The sequence below is a fragment of the Bombyx mori genome, chromosome 9, assembly GCF_030269925.1.
Source record: "Bombyx mori chromosome 9, ASM3026992v2".
Classification (NCBI taxonomy): domain Eukaryota; kingdom Metazoa; phylum Arthropoda; class Insecta; order Lepidoptera; family Bombycidae; genus Bombyx; species Bombyx mori.
In genome coordinates, this window is record NC_085115.1 from 6,357,254 (window position 1) to 6,383,758 (window position 26,505).

Sequence of the window (26,505 nt, forward strand, 5' to 3'; positions counted from 1 at the left end):
AATTATTGTCTTTGTCAAGAAAGGGATTTAAACGTCTGAGTTTATTTGAAGGATATTTTCCCTGTGAAATATTTTTTATGTCCTCATAAAAACAAAATAATTGAACTCTGTGAATTAATTTCATTAAAGAAAACTCATACTCGGACACCGTAATAAAATCAGGATAGGATTTCTTTATTCGCTTACAATTATTGTAAAAACGAAATATTCGAGCTGTAATTCTAACGAGTTTACCTAACGTGGAAAAGCGTGATATGTATTCCACGTCCTCCGGTTGTGTTATTACTGAATTCAGCATTACTGTTAAATTACGTCCTTCCTCCGTAGTATTAGGAATGTTTTTGTTCGTGGGCCAGTAAGACGGCTCTCGGGCAAGCCACGGCGGGCCATTAAACCACATTTCATTATTTAGAAATGTTTGAGGAAGCATCCCACGAGATGGAGCATCTGCTGGGTTATCCTCAGATGGAACGTGACGCCAGCACCTTGCAGGAAGTCGTGAGAGTATCTCGCTCGTTCGATTAGACACGAAAGTTTTCCATTCATGAGGTGGTGATCGAAGCCACGCTAACACAATAGAATAATCTGACCATGCGTATATATCTTCGCAGTTCACACGATCTTTATAAATACATAGCACCCTCTCACACAGCTGAGACAATAATACCGCCGCACATAACTCTAAGCGTGATATCGTCAAAACCGGTTTGATAGGCGCCACGCGAGTTTTTGCAATTAAAAGAAAGCATCTAACATTATGTTGTAAGTCCGTAAGACGTAGGTAAATGCTAGCAGCATATGCTTTCTCGGATGCGTCCGAAAACCCATGAATTTGGACAGCATATGTATTTGGCAAAACATAACGTGGAATTTCTAATTGCGATAAGAGTGGTAACTCATTGATAAAGGTCGACCACGCGTTTGCTATATTCACGGGCAGTGGGTCGTCCCAGCCCACTTTTGATAACCATAATAATTGTATTAGATGTTTGGCATATAAAGTGACAGGAGCGAGCCAACCCATGGGATCATAAATTTTCGCTATTTGAGAGAGAATCGCACGTTTTGTTATTTTATCGGTTCCTACTTGAACAGAAAATGAAAAGACGTCAGGCTTTGGGTTCCACTGCAGACCGAGGACTTTTATTTGCATATCATTTTCCATGGAAGCGAAGGATATGTTGTCCTGCCGCTCACCGTGAAGACTTGGCGTCTGAACTGCCGCGAGTATCGCGGGCGAGTTGCTGCACCACTTTCGCAGTTCGAATCCCGCTGATTGACAAATACCAATTAATTGTTGTTGTAAAACTAAAGCACGTGACTCGTCACTTTCTCCCGTGACTACGTCATCAACAAACACTTGGTCCCTCAGGACCTCGGAGGCTAACGGGAACCGCGTCTGCTCATCGACAGCTAGTTGTCGTATCGTGCGTAATGCTAAATATGGTGAAGAACTAATGCCGAAAGTAACTGTTCGGAGTCGATAGTCGCGTACGGGTTCATTTAATGATGACCGCCATAAGATTCGTTGAAAATCGCGATCCGACTCGCGTATTAAAATGTTTCGGTACATTTGTTTTATATCTGCCGTGAAAGCAATAGAATTTAATCTAAATTTTAGTAAAACATCGACTATATCTTGATGCAATTTAGGACCGACTAACAAGATGTCATTCAAAGACTTTCCATTGGAAGTTTTGCAACCTGCATCAAAAACAACGCGCGTTCGCGTAGTAGTACTCAATTCTTTGACTACGCAGTGGTGCGGTATGTAATACGAATTGTCCGGGACCAGGGACGGAGTGTGAACTAACTCCATGTGCTCGAGATCATCGTATTCTTTTAAACACGTGTGATAGTCCATTTTTAACAAATGATTACGTTCTAAACGATATTCTAATTTATTTAATCTAGCTAAAGCTATACTCCGGGATTCACCTAAGGTCGGGGAATCCGGTCTAAGCGGAAGGGGGACTATGTATCGTCCGCTTTTGTCACGAGTATGTGAGCTAACAAATAACGATTCACACAAAGTTTCATCTGGAGTGAACTCTTTCCTTTCAGGCAACGACTCCAATTCCCAAAATTTTGTTAGTTCCATGTCATCGTAGGATGAGCTAAAACTTGAATGATAAACTTGTATTCCTGTAGTAACAGGGGAAGACTTGTGATTGAAAGAAAGACTACCTAACAATAGATAACCGAAGATGCTATTTATAGCTATCGGCGAACCAGGTGGTCCCGTAATCACATTGCCTAATAATATTTGGGACAGTATGTCCGCACCTAAAAGCATTTCCACTGGTTGTGGAGTATGAAAATTGGGATCAGCTAATGTAATATTCTGTATATGAGGCCATTCCGTGAAAGGTAAAGAAACACTTGGCATATTTTGTAAAACAATCTTTGGTAAAATAAATGCTTCAACCGGAATCGAAGGCTGATCCCCATTACGAGGGGTAACGCAGAACGTTACGACACCATTCGGGTATACAGGCTTACTATCACCCACACCGAACACCGGAACGTTAGTATATTTACGCGCTAAATTTAAACGCTGCGCGCAAGCCTCTGTGATAAATGTCGCCTGACTACCACTATCTACAATACATCGAACGATGTGTTTAATATGCGGAGTCACACATACATGAATGAGCGCTGTGGCTAACAAAACTGTACCCCGAACACACGATGCAGTAGACTGTGTGTGATTCACCGCGGTCATAACGTGTTGAGCGGCTACGTCAGATTGAGATGAATCGTTGCGCGAGAGAGATGCAGAACTACTTTCTGTCATACCACTATTTACTGTAACCGACAAACGATGAGAATCAAAATGAAGCAAAGTGTGATGTCTTTTTTTGACACGAGCGACACACAAAATTGGACTTGCATTGTTTCACATCATGACCGACATTTAAACAATTAAAACAAACGTTTTTATTTTGAATGAAAGAATATCTATCACGCGGAGATAAATTTAGAAATTTGCTGCATTTATTTAACGTATGCTGAGCCTCACAACATAAACATATATTGTTCTTCGTGTTTTTATTTCTTAAGGGAACGTCATGAATGACGCTAGCGGCAAATGAACGTCGCGTACCTAAGGTAGCTTCGCTTGGCTTAGAAACAACACGCGATGCATTTTGCGGTAATGTTCGAGAACTACCCCCATGTGCGACCATTTTATCATTTGTATTTAAACTAACCGAATTTGAGTTTGAAAACTGGCATGCAGATAACTCACGTTCTAAGAAGTTTATTAACGTGTCAATGTCTGGAATATCGCATGGTTTTATTAGAGATAACTCGAACCTCTTACGTATTGAGGGTGGTATTTTACGCAGTAGAATGTTCAATAATAAAAAACTCCATTGTTTCGTAGGCAATGGCATAACTTCCAACGCTTTTATATTTTCTTGATATACGTTCAGTAAATTACGCAAAGTAAGAATGTTTCTTTCGGAACAAGGTTCGATATCGAGTATTTTGTCGATATGTTTCACTGCGATCACCCGCTTATTATCATACCGTGAAATTAAAATGTTCAAAGCCACAAAGTAATTGTCCTCAGTTATCGGTAGTGACTTTATTAAATTATACGGCTCATTATTTAAAGTTAATAGTAAGTAACGGAATTTCTCCGTGTTGGTGAAGGCATCACTGTCGTGCACTAACGAACGAAATAAATCATAAAACGGGGGCCACTCGGTAGGTTCCCCGTTGAAACACGGCATAGGTAAGGTGGGTAGTTTGGTTGCGCAACCACCGCTATGAGCATTGAACGAAGAATTTACAATTGAAGGTCGACTCATTCGTCTACTCTCTTCATCTGATTTTTTCAAATTATTCATATGAGCAATTATGGCGTAGTAACAATCATTAAAATCACCACGAATTTTAAGCTGTTCATCTTTATCGAAACATTTTGATTTTATTAGAAACTTTTCAATTTTCGATTGTAATTTTGCAAACTTTCTGTGTTGAGAAGTTAGGTCTATAACACGAGATCTAAATTGTTGTTCATTAATTTGAGCAACTTGTAGTGTACGTTTGATATCGTCAAGAATTATTTCACGTTCAAACATATCTTGTTCGATATCCGCCATGATGGCTACGGAGCAGCGCGAGTTAATGGCGGTTATCGCGAATTTTATTTTATTACAAATTAAAAATGAATACTAACTCAAGACAACACAAGGTCACGCTATGTAATTCGGTTCGAATGGACCAAAAAATATGTACAGTAAGGAACGAAATATGTCTGAAGACTTACCGGTTCACCTTCCTTCCACTGCCTCGCGCTCCCTGGGCTCAGCGTCGTTTCCGGAGGTGGGACCGTCTGTCCCTTGACTGGTACACGATGAACAATTGTCGCTGGTTCTAATGGTTACGCGTGACTTGCGTTGGATAATTTTTGTTGTTTGTAATAAAGAATGTCTGCCGCGGAACGCGTGTGTTAAGTTACTATATGACGGCGATCTCAGCCCGTAGGCTTGGAGGGGTTGCTCAGCAAGCTTCTGGTTGGCTAGCCGGTCGTCTACAGGCGAGATCGAACCTTACTGTACCTAGGTTAAGATTTGTGTTGTCTTGAAGATGTATTGCCTAATACTCGATATTAATAAAAATACAGAAACACGAAAAATCTGTTTCAGTACGAAACACACATTTAAACTCGAAGAAACACTAAATTAACGAAATAAAATTATTCACACCACTTCGCTCTTCGTGTTCCGAGTTTATTAAATGACTATACCTTATACTTAAATATTTATTGTTACATGAAAAATTGAGTGGAATGAAGCGAAGGTGTAAGGTAATTATAATTGAAAGCTATTGGGTTGAAATTCAATGAAATAAAATGAGATAAAATTAATTAAATTAACGTATTCCATTTCATTTACTCATACGAATTTATGATCGCTGCATTATATCTTCAGGATATTAATTTTGACGTAACAATGAATTGGCTATCAATCATGAACATTTTTGTTTATCGGACTGGAATCTGTAAACTAAATAGATCATTTTTTCATATATTTTTTTATTATATTTATTTATTTATTTATTAGGTACCCAATACACATTACAAACTAAAAAGATACACAAAAAGTAACAACTAAAAAAAACTGGCTTGCAACATAAGCCACGCGCACGACTAAACAAGACAAATACGCTGAATTTGTACACAATGTTATAAATATTGCAATAAACAAAAATAATAATTATACTATAATCACCAAGATCGAGGCTGAGTTGATAATGAACTGTTTTTATTATTATTTATTGCTACTGTACTGTATTGTCTATTATTAATTTATCTCGTTAGACCTTACTTCAAGAATAAAATTCTCATACAAATTCAATTTACACAGCAAAAGCAATTATTTAAATACATATGTTTTTTCTTCATATTCTAGGAAATTGATCTCGTGCTTGTGAATCATTAACGAAAACAATTTACATTATTACATTCATTTATTGATGAAAACAATTCTACTTTCAATTGTTTTAAATTAAGAGAATTTCCAGTAATTTAATACTCGAATTTTACAACTGTTTTGATGACAAATATTAATATTTAAGCTATACTTTATTGCAGATAGAATGGAACAATAAACAGTGCTTCCAGGATACCTATTTTTGTGATTGTTTGAAAAATGTATGTAAGTGGGTTGCGACACAATATACTTTATTCAACACAAAAATAATACATTACTTATATCGAAAGAAATATCACAAAAGGGCCGGTTCAATAAATAGAAGCGCTTTCATCTAGACAGCATGTATTATAAATAATTATGTGGGACCTAATGAGACGAGGAGAGTACTTAACGGTAGGCAGCGGCTTAGCTCTGCCCCTGACATTGCTGACGACCATGGGCGACAATAACCACTCAACATCACGTGGGTCGTATGCCCGCCTCCCTAGAAAATCAGTTAAAAAATCTGAAAATTCAAACAGTAAATTTTTACAGAAATGGAAAGTAATATTCACTTGACAAGTTAAGCTTATTCAATTCGGTTTTGTAAATAATGAGTTACCGCAGATTTATAAGTCTAAAATATTATATCAAAAAGTATGACCAAAATTCATTATTCAAATCATTATGAGTATAATTTTAATGAAAAAGATCGTATGGTTTTGATATTTAAATATGTCCTCATCCTTGTTGCATATTGGTTATCCTTGTTGGGCATCCCTAACAGGAATTAACATCATCGTTTACCTACATTTTCTGGTAGTGTTCCTGTACATTCGGAGTCGTGTTTTAAAGGATAATAATATGACTATTTGAACACTGGAACTATGTTGTTCTTCAAAACCCGTTGGCAAGTTTATTTATTTATTTATTGCTTAGTTGGGTGGACGAGCTCACAGCCCACCTGGTGTTAAGTGGTTACTGGAGCCCATAGACATCTACAACGTAAATGCGCCACCCATCTTGAGATATAAGTTCTAAGGTCTCAAGTATTATTACAACGGCTACCCTACCCTTCAAACCGAAACGCATTACTGCTTCATGGCGGAAATAGGTGGTACCTACCCGAGCGGACTCACAAGAGGTCCTACCACCAGTAATTACACAAATTATAACTATTATAATTTTGCGGGTTTAATTGTTATTACACGATGTTATTCCTTCACCGTGGAAGTCAATCGTGCACATTTGTTGAGTATGTATTTCATTAGAAAAATTGGCACCCGCCTGAGATTCGAGCACCGGTGCATCGCTTCAACACGAATGCACCGGACGTCTTATCCTTTAGGCCACGACGACTTCCGAACGCACGAATTTTCAAATGAAATATGTCCTTAACTCAATATAACGAATTGCTTCCACGATAAAGGAATTATATAGTGAAATAAAATTGAAATTTCACAAAAATTGTATTGGAGTTTGTGACATTACTGTACAATTGTGACATAGACCTCAAGTCTCAAGGCGGGTGGCGGCATTGTGTTGTCCTTGATGGCCCTTTAATAGTTAAAAATCAAGCTGATCATAAGGTTATCTGTAGGTCAATAGAGGAATCAAATTTATAAAACTACATACTTATTAAAGGTTAATAACCCAAGTAGCCAGTAGGGCGTCCCAATGCGATTACTCTTGAGTGGTTTCTACTCGAGGATCGTTTTGCTCAAAGGATCCCGGCTTATAATAAATAAGATTATTATAATTATTATATATTCCTTCTTTCCTTATATCTAAAGTTGAACATATATTTACTTCTGTAAAACAATTTCATAACATTCCTCATTTGAAATTTTAAAACGACATTTAAAAAAAAACGAATACTAATTTTAATGATTTAAAAGTACTCGATTACATTAACGTACTAAAGGTGTATAGTAAGTATGTGAGTCTGTGGCTCATAAAAAATCTATTACCACGACACTTTCAAAGAAACCATACAGCTGAACCTTCACCTTGATCACATCAAATTGACGTTACTTAAAAGTCCACCACAAAGACGGACTCATGCATTTTGTAGTTCGGAAAACTTATCACCTAAAACAGCTGACGTCCTTTCATAGCCGGCAGGGGAGGTTATAAGTGAGGGAAATCGTTGGCAGCGCACAGTTGTCTGCCACAAAAACCGCGTGTCGGTGCGGTCATTCCTCATAATAATAATGAACGTATTTTAAAATACGTGCGTGTAAATTTAACGCTTCGTATAAAAAACATGAATTTTTTTTTGTGTCTTAATCGACTGGTGTGCTAATTGAAGAAAACAACTGAACAAGATGCAGGGCGTTATAGCAACATTTATTTTGTTTGCGACTTTACAAGGTACATATATGTATTTGTTGTGTTATTATTAGCAATAGTATCCGGTAAGACAGTTTCAAAATACTTATTTGGCTAATTAAATTAATATGCGAATGATAAATAGACCCATCATCTTTCATAGACAAAGAATTGCATTTGAGAGTTCAAATTCGTTTAACTGAATTTATTTACAAATCTTTCTAGATGATTGTGATCTTAAAGAAATTGTATTGCCAATTTTATTGAACCTCAGTAGACATTAAAAGTTGTGAATGTATTTACTTGTATAATATCATCTATTTTTATTTAGAACCTATCTGGATGAAAGCTAGATATAGTACGTAATGTAGGAATATAAATTTAATATGAATTTAAATTTTATTTTTTTCGTTAGTATAATAAAATCCAATTAAAATTTAAATTTGTAGTTCATTTAAATTTATGACTTCACACTTTTCTTTTCAAGTAGGTATGTAATTTCGCTACCTTGTAATAATGGTACAGGTTTTTATTTATTTGATCATGCTCTTAATTTTATATTTTAATTCTCTAAATTATTGTTTATTTACCTGAGTCAATTTACACAATAAAATGTCGTGTATGAAAAATACGTAAAACGTGGTTGAAATTATGAATGTTTCTCTCGGTTAACAAGTCAAGTCAATTCATGTTAGTCATTGTCACGAAAAATCTAAAGTTCGATCATAAATAAATTAAGTTTTCGTATTGCTAAAGCACTGTTTATTTCTTTACATGACACTCCTTTTTACTGTTCATCTGTATGTATTTCTTTTTAATGTCACGTAATTTCATGTTCACTAAATTTTAATACAAACAATATTATTGTATTGGTCTTTCAATTACAAAGCTTCGGTCAAATAAAAAGTAAAATGTAAATAATTTTAATATTTTCCTAATACCACTGCTTTCTATTGGGTTTATTCTGTTTCCTGGTAGCTGTATTAAATCTTATTACGACAAATACAAGCGACGACTAACGGTTTGTTGACATCCATTACGTAACTTATCAATGACCGTCCTATTTGTACATGGTATACCTAATGCGGTATTAGTTTATTCTTAAAAGCAAATTAAGTGTGTTTGTATCATGCCTGTATTTAATGATTAGTTCGTATTGCAGTGTAAGCTGTATTGTAAGCCCGTATACTTGGTTCTATCGTCCAGCTTCTTTCTGTCGCGAAGAGTTTCTCTAAGAGGTCACGGAGCCCGTAATTACCGCTGCTTATGGCGTAGTTTAAACAACACTTCTAGTCGCTATTAGATTAAACCAGAGGCTCCCCAACTTATTTTGTCTACTGCCCATTTTGAGAATAAATTATTTTTTATCGCCCCCATTTTTTCACCTACTTAATATCACTATAGCGAGAGCTCAGCCGGTGTCCAATAGCCCTCCTAGATGAAATTGCAAATCACCTCCCAAGCCTCTACACAATGTCCTCCCTTTTTTTCTGAGTCACTTACCGCCCCCCTTTAGATCTGCAGCGCCCACAAGGGGGCGTTATCGCCCACTTTGAGAAAGGCTGGATTAAACCAATACCGATACTACTTTCCAAGTATGCATGAAGTCCGATCGTGCCTGTGTCTTCTTCAAACGCGGCTTGTGGAGAAGTACTTAAGGGTAGGCAGCGGCTTGGCTTTGCCCCTGTCATTGTTGAAGTCTATGGGAGACGGTAGCCATTCACCATCAGGTGGGCCGTATGCTCGTGTGCTTACAAGGGCAATAAAAAAAAGTTCATTATATTCTCTACTGTTGTATTAAAGGCTGGAATTACTGTATTGTTAAGCAGGGAATAACGTGAATAATTAAGGCTAGGTACTGCCACTACGAATGACTGGGAAGTAAGTAGGTAATTTTATGACATAGAACACGGTGACAGCCTTGTTACCTCCGTGTACTCGGAGATTTCAAACGGTCGACAGACGACATTTAATATCCTTACAAACATCCAAGAACACTGAGATTCTTACAATACTATCTTCAGCGGTGTTTAGTGTAGGATTCATTTGGAAAGACAAGTTTGCTTTCAAATACGTTGCTAGCCCTGAATAAAACGAAGTGGTAGTTCAGTACCTAAAAAATTACTTGCTTTATAACAAACACTCAGACTGAGTCTTCTGTGAAGTACTGCTCCGAGGCTGCCTAGTATCAACTACTTCCCTTTAACATTGTAAAGATTGCTAACAATCATGATCTCACTGTCAGCTTAGAATGTTTGCGTCCCGTCCGGTTTGAGCCCCGTGAGCTCACCTACATGCTAGGGTGAAGCTGAAATAGCCTCTCAAGGTACATCAGCATAGGTAGGGGGGAAAAAAGAAAAAAATTTAATCAGAATACCCCAATGAACCAACTGAGCCCAATTTTTAAAGAACTTTTTTGCCCTTCACAAAACCTATTATGCCAAATACAATGCAATTTTATTCAGATATTATGAAGTTTTTCGACTTTTATCTGGTCTCGAAATCATTTTCACAGCTTCATATTTACCCATTCAGAACAATAGGAACTCTGTCGTCATTACTATAATTATCTGAATTGTTTTAGTACCATCAACGAATTTAATTTAAAGTTGCTTTGTCTTTTATTTAAGCTTTTTGAAAGAATTTCACTCTCTGAATCATTTCAAATTCTGCCTGGAAAAATGTCGCTATTGAAAAAACCAGCAAGTATAGCTCCAATATAATTGTTTTGTGCTTTATGTTTTTAATTATTGCTTAGCATATTATCGATACCCATAGACATTAAAAGGTTGATGTTAATCATGAATAACTTATTTAGGTTTATGGCATGTATTAAAGCAATGTTTATTTGTATGCATTTCTGCAAGCTGTCTGTAGTTTGAATGAGAACATTACGTAGGTTTTTTTTATTACACAAATTATTTGACAGAATTGAAGTTACCTAGTTGTCAAATAAACATCATTATTTTTTTAAATGAAGGTTTTTCATACGTGCAGAAAATCATCAAGCATAATAATAATATGTTAAGTATTCCGTGGGTAAATCATATATTTTTTTATCCTTTTTGTTTCATACCTAATCGCTGGTTGGCTATTTCAACTATAGACAGAGAAGTTTATGTAATGTATTATTCAATACTACAGTACTATGTACCCGTGTTTTTTATCTTCTGATGGATATGTTTTTTTTTTTTTTTTTTTTTTTTTTTATGATTGAAAGTTTACTGGTGGCCCGAAGGCCTTTCCAGTTTCACCAGGACAGGTGGGCGAGCAAAGGCTCAGCCAAGAGGGGTGGGATTTGCTAACAACTGCCCGAGCGCCTCCGAAGGAGACCTAACAACTCAAGAGCAATTGTTTCGCGAATGAATCTACTACCGGATCGGAATCGCGACCCGCTGAGAAGATCCGGCGAGAAACTCAGCGGGCTGATGCATGGGTTAGGTTGCACGTCGACCTCTTTGTCGAGTTCGACGAGTACGGTTACCGGGGTCCCTAAGCCTGCCCCTAGTATTAGAGCTGAAGGCATCTAATGCAAAGGTTATTGGATCTGATGGATCCGTAAGGACGTGTCTAGGGCGTCGACGGTGACTGGCTCCTGCATGATCAGGATTCGGGGAGTAGTCAGCGGCGGCAACGATAAGGCGATTATCATGACGCATAGCCTTATCGAAGTATCGTTCCGATGCTGACTTCATGTATTTCCGAATTGATTCGAGGCCCAGGTCGTCGTGTAGGTCAACGTTCCTCACGAACCACGGAGCCCCGACAGCTAACCTGCAAAAGCGGGATTGTAGGGATTGGAGGGTGTCTATGTGTGTGCGGGCCGCGTGAGCGAACACCACACTCGCGTAAGTCATGACGGGCCTTATGCAAGTTTTGTAAAGTGTCACCTTGTTCCGAAGGGACATTTTACTCCGCTTACAGATCATGGGGTAGAGTCTACCGAGAATAAACGCGGCACGGTCACGGACTGATTTTATATGCGGGCGGAATGTCATCGATGCATCCAGGGTAACGCCCAGGTACTTGACCTTCCTGGCCCAGGGTATGGGTTGTCTAAAGAGAGTAATCGGGGGTGTGAGATTCCTCCTCCTAATCCGGGAGGAAATCCGTGTGGAGCTTCCCCTCTGAAATAGCACCGCAGTACTTTTCGCTGGGTTGATGTCTATGCGCCATTTTCGGAACCACTGTCCTAGGGCTAGGGCTGCGCTCTGAAGCTTCTTCGCGATTAGGGACTTATTTCTACTAGAATAGTAAACAGTCGTGTCGTCGGCGAATAAAGCTAAATGGGTCGGCGGCGACCGGGGAACATCGTTGACGAATAAGCTAAATAGGAGGGGTGAGAGGACAGAGCCTTGCGGGACTCCAGCTGTGAGAGGTCGTGGGGAGGAGCGGGTTCCCTCGACTCGATATCGAAAAGAGCGGTTCGACAAGAAGTCCCGTATGATGAGCACGAGACTATCCGGCACGCCCATGTTGAATAGTTTGAAAATCAAACCATTGTGCCAGACTTTGTCGAACGCTTTTGCGACGTCGAAGAAGAGAGCTCCCGTGTATAACGGTTTTGGTCGATTAAGCCCCACAAGAATGTGCTCCGTGAGGCGGTGCACCTGTTGAACGCATGAGTGATTTGTACGGAATCCGAATTGTTCATCGATAAGAATGCCCTTGGATGAGACGAAGTCTCTGAGGCGTTTGTAGAGCAGACGCTCATACAGTTTGCCTAGAGACATGAGGAGGCTAATCGGGCGGTAGCTCGTCGGATGATTTTTTGGTTTACCGGGTTTATGTATGCCGATAACGTCCGCTTCTTTCCACACCGCGGGAAAGATACAGTTCGCCATAGCGGCATTGAAAATAGATGCCAACATCACGATGAGTTGGACGGGTAGAAGTTTAATAACGCGGTTGGATATACCGTCGGAACCGGGAGCCTTGCGAGGACGTAGGTCTTTGATCAAGTCTTTAACTTCCATCGGGGTGACGGGTGGTAACGCATCAGAGGGTGGCAAGGAGGCTCTGCGTTCTACCTCACTGTCTACTAATTCTACATGAACAGGGTCCACGGATTGAGTGCTGGGCGTGCACTGGGTTTGCAATGTATCGGCCAGCAGCTCTGCTTTTTCGTCATCATCGAACGCCGCGAGTCGGCCTGAGGGGCCTACGAGGGGGGGCATACTTACTACCGTATCCGATTTGAGAGTACGAGCTAAGCGGTAGTAAGACCTTTGGGAGGGCGCGAGTCCTTCTAAGAAATCAGACCATCTGGCATCTCGGACTTCGGCGATGCGAGACTTTACGTCGCGTTGTAGGGCACGCATTCGAATACGATTTTCCGCGGTAGGATACCTGTCGTAGGCGCGTATCGAGGCGTTCTTAGCTCTAAGGAGTTCCCTAATATCGTCGGACAATTTGAAGCGGTTAAGGAAGTCCTCCGCTACAACTTGTTTCGATGACCTATCTAATGTCGAGGTAATGTGTGACGTTAAGATGTCTATGGCTTCAGCGGTATCCTGAGGAGACGGGATAGAGTCCGGGTTAAGCGGGAGCGATGGTGGATCAGATTCAGCCAGGCTGATGCCCAGCGTGTGCCAATCCACCACAGTCCTCGTGACGGGAACGGAATCGGGAGCGCGACCGAGCTTCATAACGACGGGACGGTGGTCTGAATCTAACTCTGAAACTACTTCGATCGAGTGTAAGCGCAGAGTTACGTTTTTTAATAACGCTATGTCGAGTATATCCGGGCGATGCGCGATATTTAGCGGGTAGTGAGTCGGGGTTAGCGGAGCGACGATATCGAAGGCGAGATCATCGACTAACGCGTCAAGCCGCCTGCCATTCGGGGTTGTGGTGTGTGAGTTCCACCTGATGTGTTTACAATTTAGGTCGCCCGCCAGAATGACAGAGCTCCCCATACCGAGCAGCGCCTCGATATCACTGCTTAGAACGATCTTATCCGGTGGAAGATAAACGGACGCGATAACGATCGGCGCGTGTCCCGTCAGTGAGATTCGGCACACTGATGCTTCGATATTAGCGAGCGCGGGAGGATCGAGCGGGACGCAATGCAGGGCTCTTCTATAGTAAATGACGGTACCACCACCACGGGCAGAGAGCCTGTCGTTCCTGACCATGTTATAGTTCGCGATTTTAGGGTCACGGCGCGCGGGCTTAAGTAGGGTCTCCTGCACTAAAAAGATATCAATTTGGTGGTCACGCAAAAAGTCAGAAACCTGATCACGTTGATTTGCGAGACCGTAAGCGTTAAAAAATCCTATCGTTACGGATAGGGGCTTTATTCTACTTATATACGCCATTGATTACCGGCGGAGTGAGGGGAGGACGTACGTATTTAATGACGCGTATACGTCGGCGTATTCCTGCACAACGGCGATAAAGTGTTGTGCAGTGGAGGCAGCGCGAATGGCGTCGCCCAAAGCGTTAACGCGCTCAAAGTTGATCGACTGAAAGAAGTCGATCGCTAAAGCGAGATTGTCGGACGCGGTCGGAGGGCAGGTCGCGGGAGAGGGACGAGTCGCGGGGGCGGGACGAATCGCGGAGGAGGGAGTTGTAGCCGTGTTCGTGTACGGCAGCGGTTTTGCCCAGGCCGAGACACTGGGCACCGCCGCCGGAACGAACGCTGGCTTAGCCTGCGACGCAGAGGGTGCCGAGGCTTTGATGTCTGGGCCGGAAGCTCGGAGGCGGTTTTGGCGGGCGACGCGGCGATTTATTTTAGGGGCTCGGGGGCAACCACGGTAATTCGCGGGGTGACCCTGTGTTCGACACAGGACGCAGCTAGGCGGTTCCGTCGCGGTTTTTTGGTCGCGAGCGCAGAGGGCCGTGGCGTGATCGCCCAAACACTTAACACATCGGGGGCGCGCGTGACAGTTACGGGAAGAGTGCCCGTACAATTGACAGTTATGGCACTGGCTAGGAGTGCCTTTTTTATGGGGGGCTTCGACAGCGATACCAGAGAGCCTACAGACGGTCTGTGTGTTAAAGATTTTCTTACCCTCGGGGGTAGGCTGGAGAGCGACTAGAACCATATTATATGGCTCCCTACCGCGACCGGTGTGCATACGGTGCACAGAATTCACTGGTAGGCCTTGTTCTAACAGGTCGGCTTTTACGAGCTCTACATCTAACTCTTTAGGGATTCCGCGTATTACAACGCGGAGTTCGCGCTCCTCCTGGAGCGTATACGTATGGAAACTTATACGCTCCTTACGGAGGTAAGAAGAGAGGGCCCTATGGTCGTCGGGTGTTTGAACCTTAATTTGAATGCCGTTCGCGAGGTTACGGGCATTCGTGAAATTTATATTTTTGGCCTTAAGGGCCAGGCAAACTCGATCCCAAGCTGCCTTCTCCTGAAGGATAACCGGGGGAGGGGTCTGGGTTTTATTTTGTGCCACCGGACGCGGCGACGGAGTGGCACGGGCTGGGGGCGCAACGGGAGTCTGAGGGCGGGGGCGCGACGCGTTCACGGCTTTGCTAATTTTAGCGGCCGCGGGAGCTCGAGACTCCGCGGCACGCTTCTTACCCTTCTGTACCAGGGTGAATCCATCCGTCGATGAGGCGGGGGCGAGGTCGACCTCCATGTCCGAGTCAGAGTCGGAGCACGAGGAGGCGGGTGCAGGCGACCTACGAGCAAGTGTAGGTGTTTTAGAGGGCGCGACGGAGGCCGCGGATGATCGCTCAGCTGAAACGATGGTCACGGCGGACGACGCAGCAGCTTTTCTCGCCAGTATAGGCGACACGGGAGCGGCAGGCACGACAGAGGCTGCGGTGCTCAATGCAGAAGCTCTGCACGCAGGTACAGGCGACGCAGGAGCAGCGAGCGCGGCGGAGTCCTCGAGAGGGCTCGCAGTGTGATTGGCCTTGAAGGCCAAAAACTCCGAGGCGAGCTGTGGGTGGCGAAGTCGGAGGAATTCCGCGAATACAGCGTCCATGATCGCTGAGTACCCAGGTGGGGCGGCCCCGGGTCTTGAAAACACTCGCCTTGCGGCGAGGCCCCAACTACTCGGACCTGAGCGGTTCTATTGAACACAGGTGGCAAAGCGGCGCGATTACTACAGGACAAAGAAAAAGCACAACAAAACAGAAATTACGAAAAGAAACAAAACAAATAAATACTTGCAGGAAACCACTTTGTCGGCAGATGTACCACGAACACAGAAACAACAAAAGGAAACAAAACAAATAAAAACTTCCAGAAAGAGCACTTAGTCGGCAGATGTACCACAAACACAGGCCGCGCGAACAATGGCCGGGCTAACAAAAGCCGGGCGAACAAAGACCGGGCGATCGAGTGGACGATGAGCACGTCCGCACGTGACGGGTGCCTCTATCGGAGCCGATCATTGTACTGATGGATATGTATGCTCCAGACTCACTTAGAAAATAGAGAGTTCTGTGTAGTTCCTAAGAATTACTACAAAAGTTATTAAATGATTGCGATAATCTAATATAACAAACTATGATTCGCCGAGTTACACAATCAAAGAGATCTATGACTGTTTTATATTCAGACTTTCGCTAAACCTGTGCAGTAATTTTTTACAAAATCATCTCTCAAAACTAGGCCGTCTTTGGTCTCGGGTTTATAAAAAAATACAAAATATTGAAGTATGTTTTTATATTTGGTATCTATTACATATATAAAAAATATTATAATCGATTATTGTCCAATATTCTTTTCGCTAAGGGGCTGCTGAAACAGCTAAGGTACTGTTTATGTTAATAGTTTAACATCAAGTAGGTAAGTTCTTAAATTCTGATAAAATTAAATAAGAAACATTTATTTTCGTTATAAACAGAAGTGCTAAGTACAGATTAATTAATTTTGAACGACTGTTTTTGTCTCCATAAACTTATAAATATGTATGCATATAGACTTTTTGCTTTTTTATTCAATTTTGTTATCTTCATAAACATGTAACCGCAGTTTTGAAATTTTCATAGGCATTGAAGTACAACGTCATTGACATGTCCAAGTCTTCTACAGTAGATATTCACTATCACGTGTTTAACGAGCTTACTTCGATGGGATCATAATTTTTAACGGTAGGTTTTAACTCTATGTTTACTACATCTTTATATTTTTATGGCAAGGTTGAGGTACATTTTTTTGTTAGTTTGTTAGTAATGTACCTTAAAGCGTTTACGAACATCCTGAGTTATTTTAGAATACGAACAAAAAAAAACAACAACGATATAATTTTTCTGTCACAACTCGAATTTCAAAATCCTAGGCCCGTATTTGGGCGCAACATTTCAGTGTTGCATTTATATTCGGTGACATTGATATTTATCTTTTTAGGATAACTTTAAAAATTGAAATTGCATTGTATGTTATTGGTAAAACCCGACTGATCAATGCAGATGTAAATGGCACTCATTTTAGTCGATCTTTTCAAAAATGAATATTAGTATTGTACGGTAGACAGCGTTTTGGGTGTACTCCTGATACTGATGATACGGGTGATACTGATGTCTACGAGGGACAGCGATCACCATCAGAAGGCCTGTATGCTCGTCAGCATTCGAAGACAATGAATAATAATACGAATAGAGCCTCGTCAATTTCTTCGTTGGCTTATTACAATTCCAATAATCAGTATAAATGAAAGGTCGTATGAGACAAAACTTTTTTGGAAAAAAAAAACGGCAAAGGGAACGTTTACCGAATGGGCGGATCCGAAATATAATTAGTTGTTCGGAACTTGTCAATATGCAAACATATTTTTACAAAATTGTTAACGCGATTCAGGATTTGTCAAATATCTTCTAAGCTTAACCGTACGCCAGGTTTGCACCTTTTTTAATTAACATTTTACGTTGTATCATACAATAATTACAAATTATTTTAGTATTACCGATTACTAATTATTGACATTAGGTGGTACAAACAAAGTGAATGTTGTCGCTTGGACATTACTTTTTAATAACGTTTTACTACGATCAGTGCCAATATCATGTAAATCAAAGTTATAATTATGCGCCTACAAAAAAAATTATATTATACCTCTATATCAGAAAATAGTCGACCCGTACGTGTTGATTGCTATCGAAATTGCTCTTTCAACCTTTACTGTTGTCTCCATGTTGACTAATAACAATGCATGTACAGATAATATCTAACGGCCCTTGGTATCATTCCAACAAATAAATATCTATGCTTGTTGCGACGCATTACAAACGTTGTCTTTATTAACAGATCTTTGTAGATCTATATTAGTTCAAGTGGCTAATCTAATAATGGACACATTACATATACGAATTTTTGTAACTTACATTTTTCATACTTAGGGATTCATTTGATGCCACTCATATACCAAAATAAACTTAAAACAAACAAAAGGAATCCGTCCGACGGGGGACACATCAAAGGGAAAACAAAATTGTTATTTTTATTTAATTCCGAGCATTTTCATATTTATCTACCTTTTAAACCTTATCTGGATTTCCACAAATAATTCAAGACCAAAATTAGTCAAATCGGTTCAGCCCTTCTCGAGTTTAACGAACAGCAATTCATTTATATACATATATACTTATAAATTAGTTACCTGTGTCACAAATAATTCACGTTTGAACAGATACACATGTATGAATAAATAAAGTTTCAATGTTATATGTAATAATAACGTCATTATATCATGCAAGGAAGGAAAGGGAAGTCTTCAAGCAGTCCAATGGTTAAAAGATAAAAATATTCATAAGACTCATGAAGGAATTCAACTTAAAACTCGACTAAATTTTGTCATTTTGTATACAAAGTACTTTCCCCGTACGTGTTACGCATTTTTATCTGTCCATTAACTTAAAATAATGCAAATGATTCCTCCTTTAAAATAATATTTATAAATTGAACAATTTACCCGTTCCCCTTGAATTTAAAAAGCTTCCTGAGGTTGCTAGCCTTGTTACGTAGCTTTTGTTCTTTGTGGCCTATATAAAACGAACCCAATAGCAGCAGCAATTTGAGAGACACTGTATATAATTTGGCCACACCAATGTGATTTTATGTAATATTTACAAGTAATATGTTATTGAGTATAAACCATTTTATCGGTTACTTTGATTGTTTTAAATGAGTCGTCTATTATCAAAGGTGGCAATCTGTGCCGGTTCAAAACCTGCATTAAATAAAGGTTAATAGTTAACCTGTTATTTATCTAAGATGTCGTTCCGAAGAGTTTTGTGACTGCCAATGGAATACAAAGTCAATAATTCGTTTTTCTGATTTACCAATATTGTTCAAAAGTCAGATTGCCGGCTTTGATAATAGACGACTCAAATGATATTCACCAATATAGTATTTACTTCATTATTCGCCAGCAAATCAGCAAACTACTGCGTTTCTCGCCGGATCTTCTCAGTGGGTCGCAATTCCAATCCGGTAGTAGATTTAGCGCTCCTCTTGCTATGACTAGTGTTAGCAATTCTCTCAGGTTGATTCTATGAGTTCATCTACTGTCTGTGCGAAGGTGGAATAGCCCCTTAGGCTACCAACGATTAGGGAGGAAAAAAGTTCGCCAGTGGTAGACATAATTAATAAAACATTTAGTGTTTAATCTCGCTTTTTTATATTATTCTCTTTGTTTTCAATACTTTACAGTTTTCGTGGTTACGGATGACTCGTCGCTATTTACATATTCACCAATTTGGAATTCTATAAATTTACATACGTCTCGATAATTTATTCATATTTCTGAATAAATTATCAATTGCGTATTTTTTTGGCATTTAAATCGTTGCGCTCAAAATATAATATTATACTCAAATTGTTGAATGGGACTTGGGTAAATACTTTCGCCTGATTATCTCATAGAGCAACTTGCTAAGAATCTGTATTATCGGTACCTATCGCGGTCGTTTTCACGAGCAGAACTAATTAAAAGCTTTTATTTCGTGAATCACGAATTGTGATTTACGTTTTCTATTTCTGTACTTATATTATTTTGTAGTATTCTTAAAGTCTAATTTTAAAAGCATTTTTGTAGAAGTACCTAAACTTGTTTTTACCAAGTAAGTAGCGGAAACTTATGTTTTTTTTTTGTAACAAATGAATTTGAGGAATTTAAAGCAATAAACAAGCAAGTTCCTATTAATCGAGTGTACGTCGAGTGAGTGGTCAGCGATGCTCATGTGCATCAGAGATGCCAGGGGCAAGGCTGAATCACCGCCTACCGATTTAATTTCAAAACTCATTCGAAGAATTACACATCATAGGGCATTTCATTCTAATGTTTGTAGCCTCTAGGAACCACTTTATGCCAGGGAGACCAAAAGCTCGTCTATCTAACTAAAATAATAAAAATAACATTAACGCTTTTTTCTATAAATCAATCTAACATATTCAAATGTAAATTCCCTTCATTTTTTTCTTAATCAAATGAAAATCGTTGTAAAGTTCAAGCCTATACAGTGAATCGCTTTACTCGCAACAGTATTACACATGTTCATTGTAAACTAGATTTCAATAAATATTAAGTTCTGAGCGTTTTAAATATACCTATAATCGTTTCGATGGGAATCTATTACGTCATTTAACTATGAAAGCTAGCATAGTTCTCGCATTGTATAGTTTGAGCTTAGTATTTAACAATTGTAAGGTATTTTTTCAAGCAATCGACATTTTTAAACCTTTTTATTGTTTCATATCATAGTATACTCAATTATAATAATCGATTTCACTGTTTAACCGCGAAAATCGAACAGAAGGTCAATTCACTACCATCACAATATTAGAAGTAAAATAAAGTCATAATCTACTTAAGTACATGGATTTGACAATGTCAACGGACTCCGGTCATCTATAAACTAAACCATATGAGCCGTAGACGACCTAACCATGTAGAGCAATTAAAGAAAGAATTAAAAATATGCATATGGATGCATTTCACATTGCGTGACTTAAAACATGAAATCGGTGATTGTGAACCGATTCAATTGTGTTCCTGTTGGCTATATGCAACTGTTTTGCTGCAATGCGCATCGTGATATTGTTTATGAACCGTGTTTCTGGCACAAACATTTGATCGTGACGACATTAATCACAACGCCAGTGCCAGTTGTAGATGGAAAAATATAGAAATTGTCGTCAGCGGCAACATCTTTAAAAATATATTTTACTCGTCACAGAAATTAGTTATGGTCGTGATTATCTTGAATCGTTTTCCATATATATATGCCAATGCAGTTTCCGTTGATATCACACAATACGGACATTCATGACGATTAATGGACAATGCAAACTCATGTCTTTTATCGCAAGGCCGTTGACGTGGACATCACCCCAAGACCTTCAGAAATTTTGTAGGTAATTAACAAATTGAACACAATGCTAAAACCGTCCAAAACATTTCACACCGAATTATACGAGACAATGCTTTGTATTGCCGTTCTCGATAGCATTTATCCGTTAATTCGGACATGCCGTAAATAATAAACATAAAATAGGCATTGTGTGCATATCGTTTGGGCTTTCGAATAAGTTCCAGCCCCACCTGCAAGTGAAAGGAGCCGCACTGAATAAGTAAGTATCGGCATTCTAGGATAGCATTGATTATTATCGTGTCTGAAAGTGGACCATTTAGGATACTTACCTATTTTGCATACGAAATCTAGCGTGACCATTGGCAACAATGAAAGGTCATTAAATCTATTATTAGTAGGTTTATGTACCGTAATTTATTTTTATCAATGAACTTTTCACGCGCCAGTTCACGTTACGGTACACTTTGTCTGCCACGTTTCGATTCGTAGGCATTAAACTAACTCAAATAATTTTTTTACACAATAACCGTGAGCGTTCTACAAATCACCTTAAAAATACGACCGTGAAATGAGACAATGAACAGCATTATTGAATTACGTTGCACCTCGAAACTTTCATTCGTTTTACACTAGCCATTAACACGAAATAAAATATTCTGTTCTAACTATGTAGAATGAATGCACTCGTTAAACTATAGGCAATGCGCGTGATTCAAGTCATGCGAAGGTAAATGAGATAACGCCATTGAAAAATTGAATTTTTAATAATATATTTTTCAAAAGCAATATCATGTGTGGCACCCGTTTTTATGCTATTAGCCTCCTAAATGAATGAAAAACTATTATGTTGATTTGTTTAATAGAAAAAAATTACATAAAATAAATCTAAATCGATTCATTTTGCTGTAGCAGTACAATACACGATTTATATTTGTAAGTATACGTAGTATTTGCAATTCAAAAGTATAATATTAGTATTAACTTATTAGCTAGTTATAAATTTATTCAAATAATGAATTAATTTACATGATACAGTAATTGAAAATTTTGAATCTCGGTATATTATTAGCCTATAAATAAGTTAATAATATTGTAATGACAGTATTCCGGTGTGCAATACAATAGTTCGTACAGTAACAATTGTGATCTAACTGTGTATTCAATAACTAAGCCGGTATTGGTGGTGGTCTCCCGATTTCAAAAGTAACCATCGTAATCGAAATATAATGAAGTAGGCAAGCTACAAAAAGTTTCTTCAACGGATAAAATAGGATCTTGAAGGAATCAGTTCTTCTTCCACATTAGCTAACTTCGTCCAGTTAAGTCAAACAGTTAGATGGGTTAACGATCTCACGGCCCAAAGTGGTTACTGGTCCATATACATCACAATATGCATGCCGTTTAAGATATGAGGTCGAACTTTCAATTTTGCTGTATAATTTGTACTATAAAGATACTATAAATTAGCTGTTCTTTTTCTAGTAGACATTTGAGTTTCAGTTATCGTAAGTTTCACTCTGTACTTGTTGGTAAGCATTATTAAAAAGGTATGCGGTCTGTATGTTTAGGTCTGTATTTTTCTATGTATGTATTTTAACCGCAACTACAATTTGTTTACTTTCTAATTTTGTATAAACAACAATTACCAATGACATCGATATTCTCACGTCTACTTACTCATATAATAAAATATATCTTAACAATTTCATCTACAGCGCACAAATTCACACAAACTACTCGTTAGCTTTTTTATGCTCATAAAATAACGCTGTGCACTTATTATAAGATATGTATTATATATGAATAAAAATTAAAGGTTTTTTAATATTCGTTGTAAAAGTTTAGCATTTTTATTCTACTCATTATTTTTCGTTTCTTGTTTTTAACAGTACTCCTTACGCTGGGAGACGACTTTGGATATGATGGAATCACAGGTAAGATTTTACAATTGTATTATTTATTTGTAATCTTGTGTAACTTTAAGTAATTTCAAGAAACATTCCTACGCAGCAAGTCTTAATTTATCTCTGACAAATCTCACTTCATTAGAGAACTATTTCTTATTGCGATTTATCGTTCGCTATTCAGAATAGCCGGAAATAAAATGGGGTCGTTGTAGAAGACGTGAGAATGTGTTGATTTCAAAATATTTTACGTTAAACCACGTTTGAATGCGTAGTGTCCATATATGCTAGTTTTCAACGAAAGCAGATGAAATACACTGCGTCAATTGTGACTTTTGGGAATTTGGTTTTTCTTGCTAGAATTCTAATTTAAAACTCGAAGGATGCACCTTTAGCGGATGTTGATCTTATATGCTTAAGAAAACACATTATCTTAAACTAAAATTTTAATATGGTTATTGTTGATTTACACAATGGAATCAACGTGTTATTATTCCATCATCAAAATTAAATGTCATTATCGTTTTTTCTTGTAGAAATACGTTCATTTCTAAAATTACCTTGTAAAATTTGGTTGTTTTGTTTTTGTCGTAATTTAATAAATTTCGCAACAAAGTACTAGGCATAAACCATAAGCAATAAAGAGCTCTAGAATTGTGTATACCTACTACGTAAGAACAACATCTATAAAATGCGAATTTTCTTTGTCTATAGGACCAAATTACTGGGGCGAGAGATATCGAGAATGCGCAGGCAAGCACCAGAGTCCTATCAATATCAACATTCTGCATGTTAAACATATAATTCTACCAGATATAGAGTTCATCGGCTTTGATGACTCGATCGACGATGTACACGTCACCAACAATGGACACACAGGTTAGATTATAATTGTTTTTTATAATACACGTATTGATCGATATATTATCGGTTTATGTTCGCTACTAAGTATTTTTATATAGTCTTAAAAGTTGTTAAAGACGTCTGTTATTCTAAAAACGGTAATGAGGTCGTAACTGGTTTAAAAGGCGTCGTAAAGCAATGTATCGATCTATAGTTTTAGATATTAATGTGAAGCGCGATGCTTATTTCTAATAGTAGACAAAAAATGTCGCGAAAATGCTGGAAGGCGACTACTAATTTGGAATACTCTAACTTGTCGTATACTTCAAGTAAGAAGTCGTCGAGACCTGACTGATGGGACGTCTAGTGTACCTACGTGGATTATTCGATGCCAATATTTCGGTGAAAATCCCCGTATAATTGTAAAATAGGTAATCTTATCGCTAAAAGCCATCTCTTTTAGACAACCACTTGGTATGGTATAGTAAGTATCGTAAGCTTGCACATGTTGGAACCACCTTGCTGGCTATTTGCACCACGAAGTAGTTCGTCCGGTTCAAATAGTCTGACAGTCGTATGTACAATTTAAATATAGGAATATAGTGTAATTTTTTTTATAATAAATAAATTTATCAGAAATTTAAATATGTCTTGGACTGTGTTATTATGTGATGCCTATGAGCTCAGGCTACCAGTTAACACAAGATGAACCGTAAGCTTGTTTACAACTCATTTAGTAAGTTTTTTTTTTAAAACAAACGCATACTTAAGGAATGCACAGAATATGCAACGTGCATCCTTATCTTTTTGTGAATTGTTTTGTTGTTTTGAATTGTAAAAACATCCTTATGTTTTCACAATTCAGAAAGACAGGAAATCAATACTTCCGACCTAAATAGGATACAAAGAATTCATTGAGGATTCATTAGGTATGGTTAATACTTCCGTGGATTTTGTATACCTACGTAATAAATTATTAAGGTAAATGGTACAAGAAACGGATGATTCACTATTTACATATATAAAATTGTATTTGTACAACGGTAATCTGCTTTATGCGGGCAGCGCAGGGTCGGCCATTATACATGGGGAGATCTGTGTCCAGCATTGGACGTCATGGACTGATAAGAAAATATAGGTATGTATTAGTGCTAGTAAGGTTTTAACATAACTTTTGATAGGTGATATAAATAAATTCACAAATTCAGAGTCAGTTGATCGATTGATTATAGTATTTTTGTTTAAAACGAAAACAGTACGACTATGAACACACTAACGAAGATAAAATTTATAGGACATGCGATTCTAAATTGGTAATGGCTCCTCCCAATAGAATAGGCATTTATATAGAATGGTACTCTAGATGGTAAATATGTAATCCCGCTTACTTTTATAGCATTAGCTCCTTTGATTAACTAATAAAAGAGTAATAAATATGCCTTCTTGTCAATCTACTTCATACAAATGATCGAACCAAATTGCCGTCAAGTCCAACAATTTGCATACTTAAACGTCCGAGACCTAATAGGTCAGAGGCTTGGTTTAGTCATGAGACTGTGCCGTGGTTCTATCCTGAGGCCGATGCTTTATTTCCTGGTAATATGTAACAATTTTGTTGTCACTAATGACTTCCGCGACGTAGAAATAACATCGTGTCACAGAATCGAATCCGTTTGAAGGGTAGCATCGCCGCAATTCAGAATTTGATTTGTTGGCAGCATTCACGTTGCTAATCCGAGATAATCGGTAACTGCTGATAATACAGTTGTCTATTACTGAATAGTCATGCTACTAAATAGGTAAACGCTCACCTATACAAAATTATAAAAAGTAGAAATTTTGGAAGTAGGTATCTAGCCACTATTTCTGAGTATATTTCTAAATCTATTTTGTTTAATTTATGAATTTAATTAAGTTATGTTTTGATTTCAGTATTAATTGAAGTGAAGAATGAACCTCATCCGAGGGTTCGCGGTGGGCCTTTAGATGGTGATTACATCTTCAGCCAGATGCATTTCCACTGGGGAGATAACGACACGTTTGGCTCTGAAGATACTATCAATCATAGGAGGTAAATAATTTATTTACTTAATAAAAACTAGAGAACGTCAGCATTAAGAAAATTGAAGGTTGTCTGTTATTCGATATTCTTAAGTAGGTACAGAATAAAATTATGGTTGTTTTATAACTTTAGCAATAACATTGTTTTTTTTTTCTGTTTGTTTAAATATATAAAAATGCTCTTGTATCTGAAATATTTAAGGTTTTGTATGAAAAAAAAACTGTATAATTAAGGAGTGGCAATACTTTATTGAAACGACTCCATATTATGTAGATAAATACATTCATACTTCTACTGCTAAAGCTTAATCAACGACCTGCGATGCGAACGGGTAACTATTACCCATAAAATAAATATCATTATCCGGTTATCCTGAATTTTGCGTACCGAAGCCTATAGTCATCACAACGTGTATACTGTACTGACCTTGAAACTTGAGCTGCAAGTCTTACTTGTTTAGTATAACGGCCGTCCCACCATTCAAATTAGTACGCATGACTGCTTGGCGGCATAAATAGGCAGGATGCTAGTATCTTTTTAGAATTACAATGCGCCTGCCATTAAGTAGTAACCAGTAGGTAAGTAATGTATCGGACAAAAATGAACGGATGCAAAAACATAATTTTCAAGGTAACTAATAATTTTAGTAGTTAGT

General features: G+C 38.4%; 1 protein-coding gene across 1 annotated transcript in view; it reads left to right on the top strand.

The window, feature by feature from the left end:
- The first annotated feature begins 7,487 nt into the window (after positions 1-7,487).
- The window catches only part of LOC101744734 (putative carbonic anhydrase 3), a 32,195-nt gene continuing 13,177 nt past the window's right edge, over positions 7,488-26,505 (top strand). Inside the window, exons 1-4 of the mRNA XM_038012824.2 lie at positions 7,488-7,799; positions 22,931-22,975; positions 23,660-23,824; positions 25,721-25,859. Of these exons, the coding sequence (XP_037868752.1) occupies positions 7,754-7,799; positions 22,931-22,975; positions 23,660-23,824; positions 25,721-25,859 (395 nt within the window). The 5' untranslated portion in view covers positions 7,488-7,753. The remainder of the gene's footprint in view (positions 7,800-22,930; positions 22,976-23,659; positions 23,825-25,720; positions 25,860-26,505) is intronic.